Source organism: Otolemur garnettii, unplaced genomic scaffold (assembly GCF_000181295.1).
Source record: "Otolemur garnettii isolate 467f Iridium unplaced genomic scaffold, OtoGar3 scaffold00198, whole genome shotgun sequence".
Taxonomy (NCBI): domain Eukaryota; kingdom Metazoa; phylum Chordata; class Mammalia; order Primates; family Galagidae; genus Otolemur; species Otolemur garnettii.
The window spans coordinates 2,001,211-2,019,261 of record NW_003852593.1 but is presented as its reverse complement, the minus strand read 5'-3'; the positions used below and the strand labels follow the sequence as shown (position 1 = coordinate 2,019,261).

The following is an 18,051-nucleotide window of genomic DNA, read 5'->3' as shown; positions in this document are numbered from 1 at the left end:
TTACAGGCACCCGCCACAATGCCTGGCCATTTTTGGTTGCAACCCTCGTTGTTTAGCAGGCGCAGGCTGGATTTGAACCTGCTAACTCAGGTGCATGTGGCTGGCGCCTTAGTTGCTTGAGCCATAGGTGCCGAGCCCCTACTTATTTATTTTCAAATACCAAGCCCTTCTACAGTGTATGGGGACAGGCCCTCAAAAGCCCGGGTAAGGGTTGCACAAAAAAGATGTGCAAATATGTAAAAATAAAGCTGTTCTCACCAGTCTTAAGAAAATCATCAAGTGGCTCAGTGCCTATAGCTCAAGTGGCTAGGGTGCCAGCCACATACACCAATGCTGACAGGTTCTAATCCAGCCCAGGCCTGCCAAACAACAACGATAACTACAACCAAGAAGAAAAAAAAAAGTCAGGTATTATGGCGGGTGCCTGTAGTTCTAGCTACCTGGGAAGCTGAAGCAAGAATTGCTTAAGCCCAAGTTTGAGGTTACTGTGAGCTGTGACGCCATATCACTCTAACAAGGGCAACAGCTTGGGACTCTGTCTAAAACAACATCACCACCCATCTATGGAGCATATGACAAAGGTACAAGTCAAATCTGTGAAGTGTAGAACACAGATGTTTGGCACAATAATCATTAGTAAATGAGGTGAAAGCTATGTTGATTGGTTTAATGTAACCATGTCAGATTGTATAAAAAAAACCCAGCACATTGTACCCCACATATGCATGAACGTATTCATGATCTATGTGTATTTGACTTAATAAAATAAAAAAGTAAAAATAAAACAACAACAAAAATTAATCATTATTTTCAAACGGATTAGTAAGCAACCATTTTTAAAACTTTATTTTTATTTCTAATCCTATGGCTCCTGATAGGTAATAACCCATAGAAACAGATGCCTCTGGGGTCCTCACTAAGTGAAGAGTGGCAGGACCTGGCCCAACAGTCTGGAATGGCTGCTTCTCAGAAATGGGGCCTACTTCTCCAGGTGTGGTGGCTCACACCTATAACCCTAGCACTCTGGGAGCCTGCGGCAGGAGGATCACTTGAGGTCAGGAACTCAGTTTCAGCCTGAGCAAGAGTGAGACCCTGCCTCCATCAAAAAACAGAAAAAATTAGCCATCATGATGGCATGTCCTGTATTCCAGTTACCCAGGTGGTAGGAGGATAGCTAGTGTCCGAGAATTCAAGGATGCAGGGAGCTATGATCACTCCACTGCACTTCATTGTGGGTGACAGAGCAAGACCCTATCTCAAACAAACACACCAAAAAAACTCAGGTGGGGCCCAAGGCTGGAGACCATGCGCTGCAGGCCCTAGAGGACAGAAGAGGATGGGGCCTTCAGAGCTGGCAGCTACGCAGAACACCCACAATACCGTAACCTGCACTGGACTGGAAGCAGAAGAAACTGTGCCTTTGCCAATTTGGGAAATTCTCATTTATTATCTGGTGTCCGTGGCTTATAAGAACTGCTCTTACATAAGTCCCAAGAGACCACCAGCTATGTGTGTGGGTGTGGGGCACATAGGAACACATCCGTGCTTGAGGAAGGACGAAGGCGGAGGGGGTGGGGGTGCGGCAAGCTTACCGATCGAACCACTTCACTGATCAGGATGACAGGGGTCCTTCTGGCTGAGCTCGATGGTAGGATCCAGCGACTATACAACTCAAGCAGGAACTGGGAGCAGGAGTGGATGTCAACGCCAGCCCGGTGCTTCCTGCAAACATGTGAGATAGGAGAGATGAAGGGTATGTTTTAAATAGCGCCTGGCAAACTACACGACTAAGAGCCCAAAGGGAAACCTGGAGTTGACTGGAGATGTGGGTGGTGATGATGGTGCCGGGACATCAGCCTCCTCCTCCTCTTCCTCATCCCACTCCTCTTCCCTCAGGGGTGTGATGTTGTTCCCCAGCCACACAGAGTGTATGGACACCTGCACAGGGACAGGATGCCGGGTCAGTGCTCCAGGTGAAGGTGGCAAGTCCTTGTGGGCAAGTGCAACCTGGGCCCCCTGGACTGAGCACATCTGCTGCCATTTGAATGGCACGTCCCTCAGCATGGGACTGTTCAGCCCCAGCAGGTTACGGGCAGAGGTGCCCACAGAGCAGGTGGGGCGGGGGCTGCACTGCTGCCAAACACTCCAGCCTCACAAAGTAGACAGAGGTGGTCAACCCCCAGGAGCAGCTGAGGAGGTAAAGAGGCTCTAAGGGACACTCAGCTCCTGTGTGACATCTGAATGAAGTCTTGGCAAAACACGAAATCAGCACAAGAGTTCTTTTCAATTCTGGTCCCTAACTGGCAGTAGTGTAGTAAACCCCTTTTGCCTGAATCTTTGCTTTAAAAAGCCCCTAACGGGGCTGGGTGCAGTGGCTCAGGCCTGTAATCCCAGCACTCAGGGAGGCCAGAGCTAGTGGATTGTCTGAGCTCATAGATTGGAGACCAGTCTGAGCCAGAGCTGGGCGTTGTGGCAAGCGCTTGTAGTCTCAGTACTTGGGAGACTAAGGCAAGAGAATCACTTGAGCCAAGAGTTTGAGGTTACTGTGAGCTATGATCTCACTCTACTGAGGGTGACAAAATCAGATTCTGTCTCAAAAAATAAAGAAATAAAGAAAATACAATACAATAAAATAAAAAGGCTTGGTGCCTGTGGCTCAAGTGGCTAACCCGTACACCCAAGGTGGCAGGTTTGAATCCAGCCCAGCCCGCCAAACAATGACGGCTGCAACCAAAAAATAGCCGGGCGCTGTGGCAGGTGCCTGTGGTCCCAGCTACTTGGGAGGCTGAGGCAGGAGACTCGCTTGAGCCCAGGAGTTGGAGGTTGCTGTGAGCTGAGATGCCACGGCACTCTACCCAGGGGGACAGCTTGAGGCTCCTGTCTCAAAAAAAAATAAATAAATAAAATAATAAAAATAAAAAAAAAATAAAAATGTTTAAAAAAGTTTAAATTTTTTAAAAAAGTAAAAAGACCCCAATGGTTGGGTGGTGGCTCATGCCTATAATCCTAGCATTCTGGGAGGCTAGGGCAGGAGGACTACTTGAGCTCAGGAGCTTAAGAGGTTGCAATCAGCTAGGATGATACCACTGCACCCTACCTGGAGTGACAGAGACTATGTCTCAAAAAAAAATAATATATAAAAAAAATATAACCCAAGGTGGTGCCTGTGGCTCAAGGAGTAGGGTGCCAGCCAAAAACTGCAAAAAAAAAAAAAAAAAAAAAAAAAGAAGAAAAGAAAAAATAACCCTAGAATGCAAAACACAGCAGGAAGCCCTCAGAACTAACAAGTGTCTCTAAACATTGTCCGGTATCTTCTGAAACAAAACCAACCATGCACTGCTGACTTCTAAGCAAACAGGTGACACTGTGAGAGAGAGGCAGCAGCGAGCACGGCCAGCCAGCACTGCCAGCCCTCCTGGGAGCACTCCTCACACCCTCCACACACGTGCCACCATGTGCTCCAACACCTCAAGTACAGATCAATGCAACCTGCCAGGAAGGGCCACGCGTCCATCTGTCACCGTGCTCCCCTCAGAGCCAGCATCATCTGGCCCAGTCTATGGTCCATCAGAGCAGGGTCCATGTGGGGTCCACATCCACCCAGCGGACACCACCCCATGTCCTTACCCTCATCTAGCTCATACCATTTCACTATTTTTTAGATGTATCTCTATACATACAGAGGGTGCCAGAAAAATCTATACACATTTTATAAAAGGAAAAAATTGGATTATAATACTCAATATATATCAGTAACAAGAGATGAATACAAGTCATGTTAAGCACCTCTTGTAATTGCAGCAGTCAAATGTGACCTGAGTATTACAAATACAGTTTTTTCCTTGCTTAAAATGTGTATATATTTTTTAAGCATCCTCCATGTATATGAAATATCTTAAGAAACCTTTTTGGAATAAAGAAAACAATAAAGAAAAATTAAAAAATGAAAACAAAAGTAAAACTTCTACATTTAAGTTTTCTCCCAGATGTGTTAAATGGTCATCTGACAACTAAGGCAGAGGCCAGGACATGGGGCTGGTGAGACTGACCTGGCCGAGCTTGTAGCTCATGTTCCCCAGCTCCCGCTCAGGGTTGATCTGCAACAGCAGCTTGTCGTGGCTGATGAGTGCACCTAGGAAGGACAGCACTGTGAGCGCCACCCGCACAGGCCTGCCAACAAAGTAGGCCAAGGCTGTGCTGAGCCCTGGGGGTCTGGGGATTCCGCATGTCACTGTATAACCCATGGAGTGGCAGGGCTGGTGGGTAAGCGGTACTGTCACTTTTTCTTTGCATTCCTCAGTTCCTGACTCTGAATGGGAACCAGTTGTGGGCTGAGTGGAAAAAGCTTAAGAGTCAGCATAGCAGATGAGGCTACAGTCCAAGCAGAAAAGCTCTCTGTGAGGCCCAGACAACCACTTTGGATGACGGTGCCTTTTGGACCCCTGCTTTTGAGCCCAGGTTGTCCAGGCCCACCTGGAAGGGGCAGGGTGTGGAGTGATGTCCCCATACCCTGTGTCCCAGGCCAAATGACCTCCTTTACTTCCTTCTGCTGGCACCCCCAATTCTGGGCACTGGTCCCCAGCTGAATGTCCTGAGCTAATACTCTCCCAAGGGGCCTGTCTTCCCCCTCCCTGCAGTACCCACTCCAGGCGCTGTCTGCCTGTGTTCCCCAGAGCCCCCCCCCCACGTCTCCTATGACAGGTGGTTTCTCATTGATCCTACTGTCCCCTAAGTTCTTTGAGGGCTGGGTCCATGGCCACCCAAGTTCATAGTGCTCAGTTTGAGTCAATGCCCCCAATAAATGTTTGGGGGCATGTAACACACTGCACTTCCACACAGCTCTTGCAAATGAAGCATTCAGGTTCTTAAATTCCTAAAAATAAGGGACTCATAGAAACTGTTCTAAAATACTGTTTGCTTAACAAAAAATGTGTAAAAATAAACAAACAAAAGATTCCTTTCTTTTAACCCAGGATGGCAAATCCCAGTGCCTGTCACAGGGCAGATACACTAGCTGGGAGGCCTGGGCAGAGTCCTGCATTTCACCAGCATGGGGCACGAGGTCCAGGGACAAGGGAGAGGTGTGGGGCATGGGAGCTGACCCAGAGCACCCCAGTGCCATAGGCTGCCAGAGAGCATAGGCTTGTTCCTGCCTTGCAAGGCTTCTTATGAGAAGCTGGAGACTCAGACTGTTTAGACAAACTGGTCATTTTCTAATGTGAGTGACTAATTCAGCATTTAAACCTCCTACAGGCTTGGCGTCTGTGGTTCAAACAGCTAAGGCTCCAGCTGCAACCCTGAGCTGGTGGGTTCAAATCCAGCCTGGGCCTGCCAAACAACGACAGCTGCAACCAAAAAATAGCCGGGCATTGTGGCGGGTGCCTGTAGTCCCAGCTACTTGGGAGGCAGAGATAGAATTGCTTAAGCCCAGGAGTTGGAGGTTGCTGTGAACTGTGATGTCATGGCCCTCCGCCCAGGGCAATAGCTTTAGGCTCTGTCACAAAAAAAAAAAAAAAAAACCAAAACCTCGTACAGACTGCCAGTCTTCCAGCCATTGAGAGCTCTTCTGCTTCTTCCCACCACTAGACTGGCAAGAGACAATGCTTCTAGACATTTCTAGATGTTATTTTAGCAAGACTGTGAGATTTTCCCAGTCCTGAAAGAGATTCTGACACCAGGCTTGACGTCAAGCCGCCCTCAGGCCGTCCTTCCTGACAGGTATGGAAGGCCAGTCATACTTGTTCCAGCCTCACCCACAGCCCTTCCCCCAGGTACCTGTAGTGGCCGGAGACAGAGAAGGGACAGGATCCCACGCCTGGTACAAATGATGAGTGGCAATGTTCTCTCGCTTTGAAACCATTGCTTGAATCTCCTGCTCAACAATCCCACGGATAACACTCAGCTTCCTCCCAAACCTAACGTTCAGAACAAAGGTGAAGAGAATCTTGCTTCCTTCAAAACCACACAAGTGACAAACACTGAATTTTCCCTCTGCTTTGTCAAAATCCATCTGGTGCAATATGAAATGAAACTCTCTGTATAAGTGAATTTCTGCCTGTGAATCCCCTGTGGGCATCCTATCAGAGTCTGCCCAGAACACTCAATGACACCCAAGCCCCACGAGGTTCACGTTGCCTTTTCAACCCGAGTGGCCATAAACTCACTTTTGGATCAGCACCACTTGCAGTAAGGCCATGTGCACAGTGCTTTTGTTTTTAATTCTGGCAATAAGGAGGGCCATGTTGAAGCTGCTAGTCACTTGAGGGGGACCCTCCCTGTCCTTAGCACTAGCTACACCCCGAAGACTCGGGGGACTCAGGCAAACCTGGTGTCCAGAGCTTTCAGGGGCTTGTTTCGCGGCTGCTGCTCCAAGCAGCTCACAGCTGGGTTGCCGGCCACAGGCACAGTCATCGCACTGAGCACCAGGGAGGTGATGGCTTGCACGGCCAGGACATTAATCTGGGTCCTTTCCGTGTCTTCCTAGAAGGACACCCATACGTGAACATGAGCAGCAAGGCCCCAACAACCAGTTCTTCCCCCACTTGTGTCTAGAACCCTCAGCCCACATGGCCTCTCAGGGAGAGGAGCCCTGAGTGGTCATTTCTCAAGTTCATCCTGCACCTCTGTCAGAGTCCAGGGCTCACGTCCCAGGATGTCCATAACTTGGGCTTTGCTTTACCAGAGCATGGCTGTTATCAACATCACATTTTATTTACGTACATTAACACTTCAAGAGGCCTAATAAAATCACTGGAGAACAATTAAAAAATAAAACCAGGTACTAACTATGCAAGGTCTTTATAAAGTGCCCTTTCATTTTAATTTAATCAGCCCACACTTTTCTGAATATTTTTTTTTTTTTTTTTTTTTTTGAGACAGAGCCTCAAGCTGTCCCCCTGGGTAGAGTGCCGTGGCATCACAGCTCACAGCAACCTCCAACTCCTGGGCTCAAGCGAGTCTCCCGCCTCCGCCTCCCAAGTAGCTGGGACCACAGGCGCCCGCCACAACGCCCGGCCATTCTTTGGCTGCAGCCGTCATTGTTGTTTGGCGGGTCCGGGCTGGGGATTCGAACCCGTCACCTTAGGTGTACGTGGCTGGCGCCCTAGCCGGTTGAGCCACAGGCGCCGAGCCCACTTTTCTGAATATTGATAAGTAAACAGAACCAGAGAAAGGGCACAGCCTTCCTGACCCTAACATCTAATGTACCATAACAAAATGCATTCCAGCCCTGGGCAGGCTCAGACCCCAACCCCCAGGGAGAGTTGTCTCTGTTATGCAACATCAGTCAAAGCACAATCTGGCTGTTCTTTGACAATAATAAGGCAAGACAGAGGTTGTCAGCTTGCTGCCTCTCTTTGCCCACCAGCGCAAGCTCAGTTCCTGCCTGCTTGCCAGCGAAGACAGGGCTGCGAGTCTCACCTCTGGTGGGCTCTCCTCCTGTTCCATCACAAGGGGCTGGGTCACCAGGACACCAAGGAGGGTGGCCCACGTTTCTTCAAACTGGGTACGACTGGTCCATCCTACAAATACAAATGTTACATCAGACAGAATTTGATGTCTGGGTGTGTCCAGGGAACGTTGATAGCTATGCTGACAGGGTATTACCTCTGGAAATGGCACAGCACCAAGGCCACCTCAGACGGTAAATACTTTAATCCTAATAGCAATTCTTGGATATAGAGGACAATTCTCTCCATTTTAGCAACAAGAAAACAGAAGCACACCGAAGGCAGCTGTGCAGTTTCAGCCACACAACATGTGGACAGTGCAAGCAGCTTCTAGCCTGGGCAGCCTAGTCAGCCCAGCTTGTAGACTCAAAGACAGTGCAGGGACCACCACATAGGCTACACCTGAGTAGGGCTAGAGCCACTCACCAGAGGGGCTAACAGTCTTTCTTACACCCAGCCCTGAGATTGGATGCACAACCCCCCACTCTGGAGACCACTCTGAGGGTGAATTGTGTGGTATGAGGACTCTCTTAGGAAAGCTGTTAGGATTGAAAAGTCAAAGCAGTGGTTTCTCTGACCCTGCCTGGAAGAACAAATCAAAAAAGAATGTATCAGATAAGAAACAAATATTCAGGGTAAGCAGCTCTGACAGACCCTTCTCAAGAACTGTCATCGGCTCGGTGCCTGTGGCTCAAGCGGCTAAGGCGCCAGCCAGCCACATACACCTAAGGTGGCGGGTTCGAATCCCTAGCCCGGGCCCACCAAACAACAATGATGGCTGCAACCCAAAAATGGCCAGGCGTTGTGGCAGGCACCTGTAGTCCCAGCTACTTGGGAGGCTGAGGCAGGAGACTCGCTTGAGCCCAGGAGTTGGAGGTTGCTGTGAGCTGTGATGCCATGGCACTCTACCCAGGGGGATAGCTTGAGGCTCCGTCTCAAAAAAAAAAAAAAAAGAACTGTCATCAACGACCTACATTCAAAGTGGCACCTCATGAATGGTTGTTTTTGAGGGCTGTGCTGAAAGTCCTCATCATAACCCAGGGGATGGTCACTGTGTCACTCATGGCAAGCCCAGAGGGACAGGGAGGGACAGGCTGTGATGCTGAGGATGGGAGGATTAGTGCACTGAACAACAGGTTCTCCTTGGTAAACTGGACACAGAACGGGGTGGGAGACAGATTTAGATCTGGACAGATACACAGTGACAAACATGTATGATAATTTACATAAGGAAAAATGAGAAAACAAAGGAAAAATGGGTAAGAGCAAAGGTGAATATCAGAAATGGACTGTGGACTTGTCTTGGGTTATGTGTGTCTGACTGGCCATTCAAACATGAGGATGCTTAAGTAAGAAAAAGGGGAGACCAGGAGGCTACCTGATAATACCTTTAAGGACAAGACAGAAGAGAAGCTCCCGAGGTACGTGGCTTTAGAGACCTGCTCAGATTTATTCGGGTAGGATGATTAACTGTCTAGTTGACTAAAGGGAAAGGGGAAGTAGTAAGGTGTCTGCTGCTAGAACCATCTAGAATAAAAATAAACACAAAATCTGCAAAAGCCTGAGGGACTAGGGTGGACCCAACGGTGGAGTCAGTGCCATGCTGGACTTTCTAGGACATGACACGAACTTTCCAGGCAACACCATGGCAGGGCACAGCCGTCAAGAATTTATTGATTACAATCCCACCATCAGATCATACCTCTAGTTGTAAAATGGAGGCAAAAAGGGACAACCTGTATTGTTCTTCAGAAAAAAGAGAAGAATCCTGATAAGAACACTACTAATGCCATCATTTTTTGAGATGCTATGTGTATCTCTTTTTAATTTCTAAATCTGCAACAATTCCAGCTTGGCACCTGTAGCTTAGTGGTTAGGGCACAAGCCACATACACCAACGCTGGCAGGTTCAAACCCAGCCCCGGCCTACTAAACAATGACAACTGCAACAACAACAACAATAAAATAACCAGGCGTTATAGCAGGCATCTGTAGTCCCAGCTACTTAGGAGGCTAAGGCAAGAGAATTGCTTAAGCCCAAGAGTTTGAGGTTGCTCTGAGCAGTGATGCCACAGCACACTTCCAAAGGCGACACAATGAGACTCTTGTCTCAATAAAAAAAAAAAGACTAAATCTGCAAAAGAGTTTTTCCCATGAATGGTCAACAATGTTTCCCATTTTACAGACAACAAAACTAAGGTCCTACAGATTAAATGATCTCCCTGTTCAGCTAAAGGTTTGCAGCAGAGCCAGGGCTATCTGTGCTCCTGGTTGACCTGTGCATTCTACCCTCTGGCTCCTGAGGAAGGTGAGTAGCCAGAGACTCGAACTAACATCTGTCCCTATCTGCTCATTCTACATTTTGAGAAGATGGCATTAGGCTGGGAACATAGGAAACATTCCAAGACAATCGCTGCCACTGTTATCTTAAGTGCCTAACAAGAAGGCAGAAACTGGCTTCCTCTTATCAATTACATGCACACTTCCTGACTTCAAACAAGCTTGGCAGAAAAAAGCCTCTGGGATTAAACTCACATAGACTGAAATTTGAACCTAATTTCTGAGTATAATGGGGAGTTTTGGTTTGCTATACACTACAAAATGGATTCATGTGGGTTTTTATCATTCTCATGACCCCAAATCATTTTTGGAATCAAAAGAGAAAAGTTCAGCACTGGAGCTTTGGGTTTCCTCATGGTAGATAAATGAGATGTAAGGTGACCCCGCACGAGAGATTGCAAGGGTACCTAGTGTGTTGATTCGGTAGATGAACTCCTTGAAGACTTCTTTTTCTTGGAGAAACTCCACGGGGATCTCTGGGTATGCTGTGCCAAAATCCCCTCCTGGTTTGGGTGACCACCCAAGCTTCCACACCTGAAAAGATGAAAAAGAAAGAACATTACCCCAGTTGAGCCAAGACAGCCATACCATGAGGAAACCAAGATAGGCCACTGCTCCCAGCCAGGTATCCTTCCTGCCAGGCAGAACCTGCCTCCATGTGACTCCCCAGACATTCCAAGGGACCGGGCACCTACCTTCTACAGAACATGGCTCTGAGTCCCTGGCCTGAGTCTGCCCCCTGAGCCACCTGGCTCCAGGTTCTGCCACACACCCCACTGAGGCAGGCTGCTCACTGACGGTGCTAGAGAGGTTGTGGGCAGGAGTTACAGGTAGCACCACACACCCACAACTGACAGATGGCATGTGGGGACAAAGGCAAGCCTGAGTCAAGTTCAGCCTTACACATAAGTATTTACTGGCAGCAGGCACAAGAGATCCATGTGTCCCTTTCTGTGAACTCCATGAAGCTCAGTTCCCTGTGCATGAAGTGCTCACACAAGCACTGTGCACAGAGGGTCCCCTGTTCCAGCCGCAGGCTCAGCTGACATCCCTTCCATGAGGTGACAGAGGACCCAAGTGGCACATACAGTCTGTCTGTGGGCCAAGGGGCTCTATCTACATTAATAGTCAGCTAGCCCTCACCTCACCACAGGAAAGCCTCTATATCTATCTGTTAACGCTCCCCTGAGCCTCAAAACCCATGGGTGCATATCCAGAGGGAGACCTGGCAGTGCCCATCACAGAGGCCTTTCCAATCAGGGCACCCCTCAGTGATGTGGCTGGAGAGCTTACGGGAGGAATACTACCTCCAGCATGCAGCCTGTGCCAGTGTGTCCTTAGGACGTTCCAGACAGTGTGACCTCTATCTAGACTAGGTGTCCTCAAACTGTGGCCCGCCTAGGACATTTATACGGCCTGCCAGGTGTTTTTGCCACCACTGCCTGTCCTGCTTAGCAGCCGACTCATCCCAGGGTCCATAGTCCGGCCCTCCAACAGTCTGAGGGACAGTGAACTGGCCCCCTGTTTAAAAAATTTGAGGACCCCTGATCTAGACTGTGCCTTCCTGCAGGAACTCCCTGAGCCCCTCTAGAGAAGCAGTGGCTGTCTCAGAACCTGCAGTGATCCCTGGTGCTCAGAGAAAAGGGCAGAAAGCGCAGCCCATGCAGCGATGACAGCTGCTTCCCCGGCAGCTCCTCCTGCTCCCTTCTCAGAAAGGCCCAAAGCCCCTGCTCAGCAATTGGTCTAGATAGCCAGGCCACCGGGATTTTCCTTGGAATAAGCCCCCATCTGGAATACCTTCATGCCCCATGGCAAAACCTTTCTTATCCCTTAGAGTCAAGCAAACACACCTTCCTGGCTGTAGGCTCCCCAGTCTTGCATACCTGACAGGCCCGTTGACAGGCAGAAACAAGCACCTTCCCTGGGGACTTGGCTTTGTGTTCTGGCCAAATTTTCCTACTGATTCAAGCCTCTGTCCTGCTGGAGGAGGACTCTTGCCAGTAAGGAATTCATTCCTCCTCTTACTTCCACAGGCTGGGGGCTGATGTAATTTCATGGGAGAGAGGGCAGTCCACACCCACCAACCTGCACCTTTCTCAAGCTAAGCTCTTTATGTTGTCTGAAAACAAGAATCCTGGTCAACATTTCCTATTTTTAATTGATTCTGAAGACATTTCAAAAAAGGAATTGCAAAAGTGGTTATAGCAAAATGCATGAATAATCTCCAAAGGTGACCACAATTAGAGGAAGACACTCACGTGAGGGGGTATAACTACTCGTCTGCCATTAAACAAACTGGTCTACTTTAGAATCCATGGGTGGGAGATAAAATCTTAGTGATGTTAACACTTTAACCAGTATTTCTACCACACATTACACCTGAGGGAACCAGACAGGTGTCAAAACCACAGGCCAGGAGACGTCTGGCCACAGCAAGGCAGCATCTAGCAAGGCAGCGTCTGAGTAGAAGAGACTCCCTCACCACTGCAGCAGGCCCAGCTTGGCCCCAGGCAGCCTGTGTACTTCGCCTTGCTTTGGTCTTCTATAAGGGAACAACAGACTCACCAGGGGGGGCACACGCGTGTAGCTGTTGACGAGGGGTAAGCGGGCCAGGCTGATGACGATATTCTTGAGCACAGGGGTGAGAAACGCTGGCACACTGCTATTCCTCTTGTGACCCAAGGCCAATACCGACTGCAGAGACTCCACCATTTCTGCTATCATCTCGCAGGCTGAGGTGACATACTGGGGATCTGAACAAGCACCCGCGGTCAAGAAAGGACTTTCTGTCAGAACACACCCCAAACAGTACAGAAGGCACCACCTCCCCAGTGCTCAAGCCAGTATGTGGATTCTACTTGTCCCAAAAGCCTGTGCATCTCACCTCCTGCCTATCACCCAAAGCATGCGATTCTCTCCATTTCTGCTAGGATTGCTACAATGGTCTTGAACCTGAGCTCTGCCTTAGTCCCCAGCCCTCTTGCCCACCATCCATGACGCAGCCAGCTGTAGCTTGCTAACACACAAATGCAGCCCAGTGGCCCTTAGCTTCAAACACTTCCCTTAGGACACCTCCCCTGCTCTCCAGCTTCCTCAGGGTCTCCCAGGACTCTGCTTGTCCCTAAGCTAATATGCAAAGAAACCACATTGTAACCCCTGTTTCACTCTCTCCCCTGGATTGCGGTGATTGATGGGTGGGGGTTCTGATGGAACTCCTGAGGCAGAATGTTGAGGAAAACTCCATACCCTTAGAAAGAACCACAGCACTGGCCTGTCAGTGTCTTGAAGGCAGGGACTGTTCCTTATTCACTCTGAGTCTGCCATATTGTATGTTCTAAAAAATTATTTGTTGAGTTGATAAATGTATAGTAGATGGACCGTATCCATAGTCCATGAGATTCAACAGTTTAGGCGACTTCCTAATACAGAGAAAGAATTCTTATTGGACTTAAGGAATCAAGCCCCAAGCTAAGAAAAATGAGGCCGGCTTTAATATTTATTGGCCAACTTTTGAAAGTATCATCCTATCAAGATAATTTAAAAAAAAACCCCACCAAACTTCTTCCTCAGGCCAGAACTGAATTTAGTGGCCTAAAGACGACTGTGAGGAACAAGCACAGTCACATTAGCCCAAACTGGGGGCACTCTGGCTAGCGGGGCTGCCACTGTGACCCTAACACTGGAAATGTCTCGGTATTTTAGAGCCAAAAAATTCAAATTATAACTACAATCCTCGTAGTATCTGCTGTGCACTTATAACAAGACCAGACCTCCCAGGTACTCAGGGTGCTTAATGTCCTGGGTCCTCACACCAGCCTGTGAGGTTGGGGCTGCTCCTGTGCTCACCACAGGAGCCCAGGAGAAACACCTGGAGCTACCACTCCGCTAGAAAAGGCCACGCATGTGGGTGCTGTCACGGTCCTCAGGTAGCAACAGAAATCATGAACTTACAAACTAAAGGCTGAGGGAACCTCAGAGGGTCTGCATAAAAACCCACCATGTATTGAAAACGCTGATGCTTTTGGGTGACTCTGCAACCACAAAACCTTGAACAAGGAAATGGAAGAAAAAAATATACGCCTAAGACTGAAGACAGGACTGCTCGAAAGCTAGCACGAAAAGCATTTAGACAGTTATGAATGAAAGGCATGCTGGGTATTCCAAGTAAGAATGTTCCATGAAAAGGATGGGGCCACTGGTGGGGTGTCTCCTCATCTTTGCGCGGGACAGGCTGCAGGTGGCATTCTCAACCAGCAGCTGGGAGAAAGGAGTTCAGATGGCCCCGGTAGCCTGGAGGGCCCTGTGAGGATAAGGAGTCACATGGGCAAAAAATTTTCCTTCCAACCAGCATATTGAGACCATTTCCCTATTTAAATGTCTACTCTAGAATCAGGAGGAAAGTACATGAAAAGCTGTAGTACGTATCTAAGTCTAAAATTGGTTTAAATAGTTAGGATTTAGGTTTGGCGTTTCCTTTCTTTTTTTGAGACAGAATCTCTGTTACCCAAGCTACAATGCCATGGTGTCATCATAGCTCACAGTAACTTCTGACTCCTGGTTCGAGTGATCCTTCTGCCTCAGCTTCCCAAGTACCTGAGACTATAGGTGCCTACCACCAACTGGCTAACTTTCCTATTTTTTTGTAGAGATGGAGCTGGATTTTTTTCTGTAAGCAGGCATTTTCTTTTAAAAAATCCAATGCCTGGGCATGGTGGCTCACACCTGTAATCACTTCAGGAGTCTAAGACAGGAGGGTTGCTTGAGGCCAGGAGTCTGGGATCAGCCTGGGCAACACAGAGAGACCCTGCGTCTACAAAAAAATTTAAAAACTAGTCAGATGTGGTGGAATGCACCTGTTGTCCTAGCTACTCTAGGGCTGAGGCAGGATGATCCTCTGAGTTTAGGAGCTCCAGGTTGCAATGAGTTATGACTACACTAGGGCCTGGGGGATAGAGTGGGACTCTGTGTCTTTAAAAAAAAAACCTACTCCCACTTAACAAGCATAATGTAAGTGTATATGGCACACCTTTTAGATGCAGGACATAATACAAGAGGGACTCTATCTAATAAATGCAAATATTGTAACCTAGTTGTTTGTACCCTCGCATTAATTCTGAATTAAAGAAATCCACCGAGGAGACAGCTGAAACAGACGCTCTGTGTACCAACTATTCACATGAGCATTCCCACCAGCTTCAAGTCCCTTAGTGTTTCTATGTATTGATTCATCACTTGATAAACATTTGTTCATCACTTATATAGGCCAAGCATTAACTCCTTCCTCCCACCCCCAAGCATTAATTTCTGAGAACACAAAGAAGAGAAATGCATTCCCTGCCCTCAGGAGCTCAGAATAACCGCCATCATGTGGAAAGTGGCCTTCCAGAGGAAGGGTGCAGACCCTGTCTGAGGGATGAAGCACATCCAGGAGGATTTCCCCAGCTACCCGCTGAGTCAAAGACAGACTCATGGAGCCAGGGACTTAAGCCAAGGGAAGATGGACTAAATCCCGCTCGGGTTCAGAGAGAAGCAGCAGGACGCAGCTGAGTAGAGCATATTTTCCTGAGTCCAATGCACAGTTACCACTTACAAGTTTTTTTTAAGTTTACCACTTAGAAGATTCTTAAGCCCCCAAAGAAACTTAAGTGGGAAAAATGGGTCCTGAGACTCACTCTGTGTGTTGGGATCCACTTCACCCTCCCCTCTGGTGTCCTTCGGTGCGCTGGGCCTTCTTTCTGGACTAAGAAGCTGCTCTCCAGGCTGCACGGCAACTGTGAGCACAGCAGAACAAACACAAGACCTTCCAACACCCTAATCAGTCCTCTTTATTCAAAATTTCACATTTGTGTAGCTTCACCAAAATTCAAAGGGATAGACTATGTCAAATGAGGTCTCAATTACCTAGAATTGATTGTAGACAAATAGGCAACACCAGACTCAGGTACCAAACTCTGGGATCATCGTGAATGTATGAGGAGTTGTGTGTCTACATTCAGATTCTAATCTTGCCACTGGCTACTGTTTGCCCTCTCTCACCCTGAAGGCTTTTATTAGACTACTCACAATTCATTATTGCTAAAAGCATCACTACAACCCCCAAGAAGTCTGTTATTTTTTTTTTTTTTTTAGACAGAGCCTCAAGCTGTCCCCCTGGGGTAGAGTGCCATGGTATCACAGCACAGCAACCTCTAACTCCTGGGCTCAAGCGAGTCTCCTGCCTCCGCCTCCCAAGTAGCTGGGACCACAGGCGCCCGCCACAACGCCTGGCTATTTTTTTTGTTGCAGCCATCATTGTTGTTTGGCGGGCCTGGGCTAGATTTGAACCTGCCACCTTAGGTGTATGTGGCTGGCGCCTTAGCCGCTTGAGCCACAGGCGCCGAGCCAGAAGTCTGGCTTTTAAAAATGAATCCTTGGATCTTCATTTTCAAGTTGCCTACAAATGCACAGATGGAAACAATGATAAACATCCAGACACCACTCTACAATGTTTAATTTTAAAACACAAAACTTCAAAACACCCTCTAATATACAAACTGTAACATCCACCTTTTTAAAAGTTTTGGCTCATGACCCTTGTTGAGGATACTGCCCTTGGAAAGAATCAGCTACTTTTACTTTATAGCATATTACTGTTATGATGCATTATAGAAACAAGCATTTCAGTGCCAACAGAAAACAAGTCATCTTTTGAATAACTAAGACCAAAGATCAAAGGGACATAAAATTTGGCAGTTTTTAGGACAGCTGTAATGCCAAAATCTGTACAAAATGACTGGAAAAGCAAATTCAAGTTAAATTTTTGCAGACTCGAAGACACACTTTACTCCCAGTTCCTAACTTAGTACCTTGCAATAAATGCCACAGAATAAAAATGTTTGAGAACTTCATTTGTTGCTGATTACTGGTTCACTTGACCCAGGATAAAACCCACTCATGAACTTGCACTCACTGGCTCGCAAGATGAAGTGCACACAGTGGATGAGGGAGCAGGCGTGGGTCACGGACTCTGTGGAGGCGATTACACTCCAGAGGCTGGGCAGCTGTAGAGCCAGGCAGCAGCAGTCCAGCCCTGCTTGGAGGTCCAGACTCAGTGGGATCTGCTCGTGGATTAGATGCCATGACAGGGCCTAAAGGGGAAGAGCTGTGTTCAGGAACGGCTCCACGCGTACTCTGTGTCATGCGGCCTACAGGGAAGCAGGGCAGCCCTCAGCTGTGGGGAACTGTCCAGAGCACCCAGAGGCCATTCCAGCAAGCACAGCTTTGACCTAGCTGTCCCCACTGCCATCCCAGGCTCCCTTACACTCAGTCCAGACCCCGTGATTCCCCAGAGTTCCAGCCCCTTTTCTGCCAGAATGCCCCTCCTGACTCTGGCCCCTCCTTTATCTTTCAGTGTCAGGGGCACTTCTCTTTTAGAAAATGCTCCTGGGCCACATCACCACCAGGCAAGAGGCCAGGGTAGCTGCTATCATAAACACAGAGACTGCATTTCAGAGCATGAGCTCTGGGAACAACAGAACTTAGGTTCAAATGCCAAACTGCCACTTCCCCACTGGGTGAACCTGGGCAGGTGTCTGAACCTCCCTAAACCTTGCTTTCCTCATCTGTAAGATGGGAACAACACAGCCCATCTTACAAGATGACGTGCATTAGGGGCGTCACCCTACACACAGTGGCATAGAGCACAGTAGCAGCAATCACCCTGCTCTATCATCTCATAGCTGCATTCCCACCCTCCCCTTAAGCTGAAACCTGAATGAGGACAGGGAGGACAGACAGCCTGACTCAACCTGGTCCAGAGCATGTGTTTCCTCATCACCCTGTCAACGACTGCACGACACCCACGGAAGACCTCCCTCCCTCTGGTGTGAAGTGGCAGACAAAGCCCTCCTGGGTCAGCCATGGTGCTGTGCTGAGGGCAAGTGGCACAGCCTGGCTCTTTAGAGATTTAGGCCTATGCATGTTTTGGGAGCTAATTGTAAGTGCTAACACAAACACACAAAAACAAGAATTAGGATCCAGCTCAGCATTTATAGCTCAAGTGGCTAAGGTGCCAGCCACATATACCAGAGCTGGTGGATTTGAATCCAGCCCAGGCCTACCAAACCAGAAAGACAACTACAACCAAAAAAAAAAAAAAATAGCTGGGCATTGTGGTGGGCGCCTGTAGCCCCAGCTACTTGGGAGGCTGAGGTAAGAGAATCACTTAAGCCAGGAATTGTAATGCCAGGGCATGCTACCCAGGGAGACAGCTTGAGCCTCTGTC

The 18,051-nt window shown here is 48.4% G+C and overlaps 1 protein-coding gene across 1 annotated transcript in view; it reads right to left on the bottom strand.

Moving 5' to 3' along the window:
- HTT (huntingtin) overlaps positions 1 to 18,051 on the bottom strand; it is a 152,692-nt gene that overhangs the window by 10,053 nt on the left and 124,588 nt on the right. Inside the window, exons 51-60 of the mRNA XM_012812276.2 lie at positions 16,738 to 16,915; positions 15,461 to 15,559; positions 12,354 to 12,541; positions 10,196 to 10,322; positions 7,420 to 7,520; positions 6,326 to 6,480; positions 5,776 to 5,915; positions 4,050 to 4,132; positions 1,808 to 1,938; positions 1,593 to 1,722 (exon numbers count right to left, since the gene is read on the bottom strand). Coding sequence (XP_012667730.2) covers positions 1,593 to 1,722; positions 1,808 to 1,938; positions 4,050 to 4,132; positions 5,776 to 5,915; positions 6,326 to 6,480; positions 7,420 to 7,520; positions 10,196 to 10,322; positions 12,354 to 12,541; positions 15,461 to 15,559; positions 16,738 to 16,915 — 1,332 coding nt within the window. The remainder of the gene's footprint in view (positions 1 to 1,592; positions 1,723 to 1,807; positions 1,939 to 4,049; positions 4,133 to 5,775; positions 5,916 to 6,325; positions 6,481 to 7,419; positions 7,521 to 10,195; positions 10,323 to 12,353; positions 12,542 to 15,460; positions 15,560 to 16,737; positions 16,916 to 18,051) is intronic.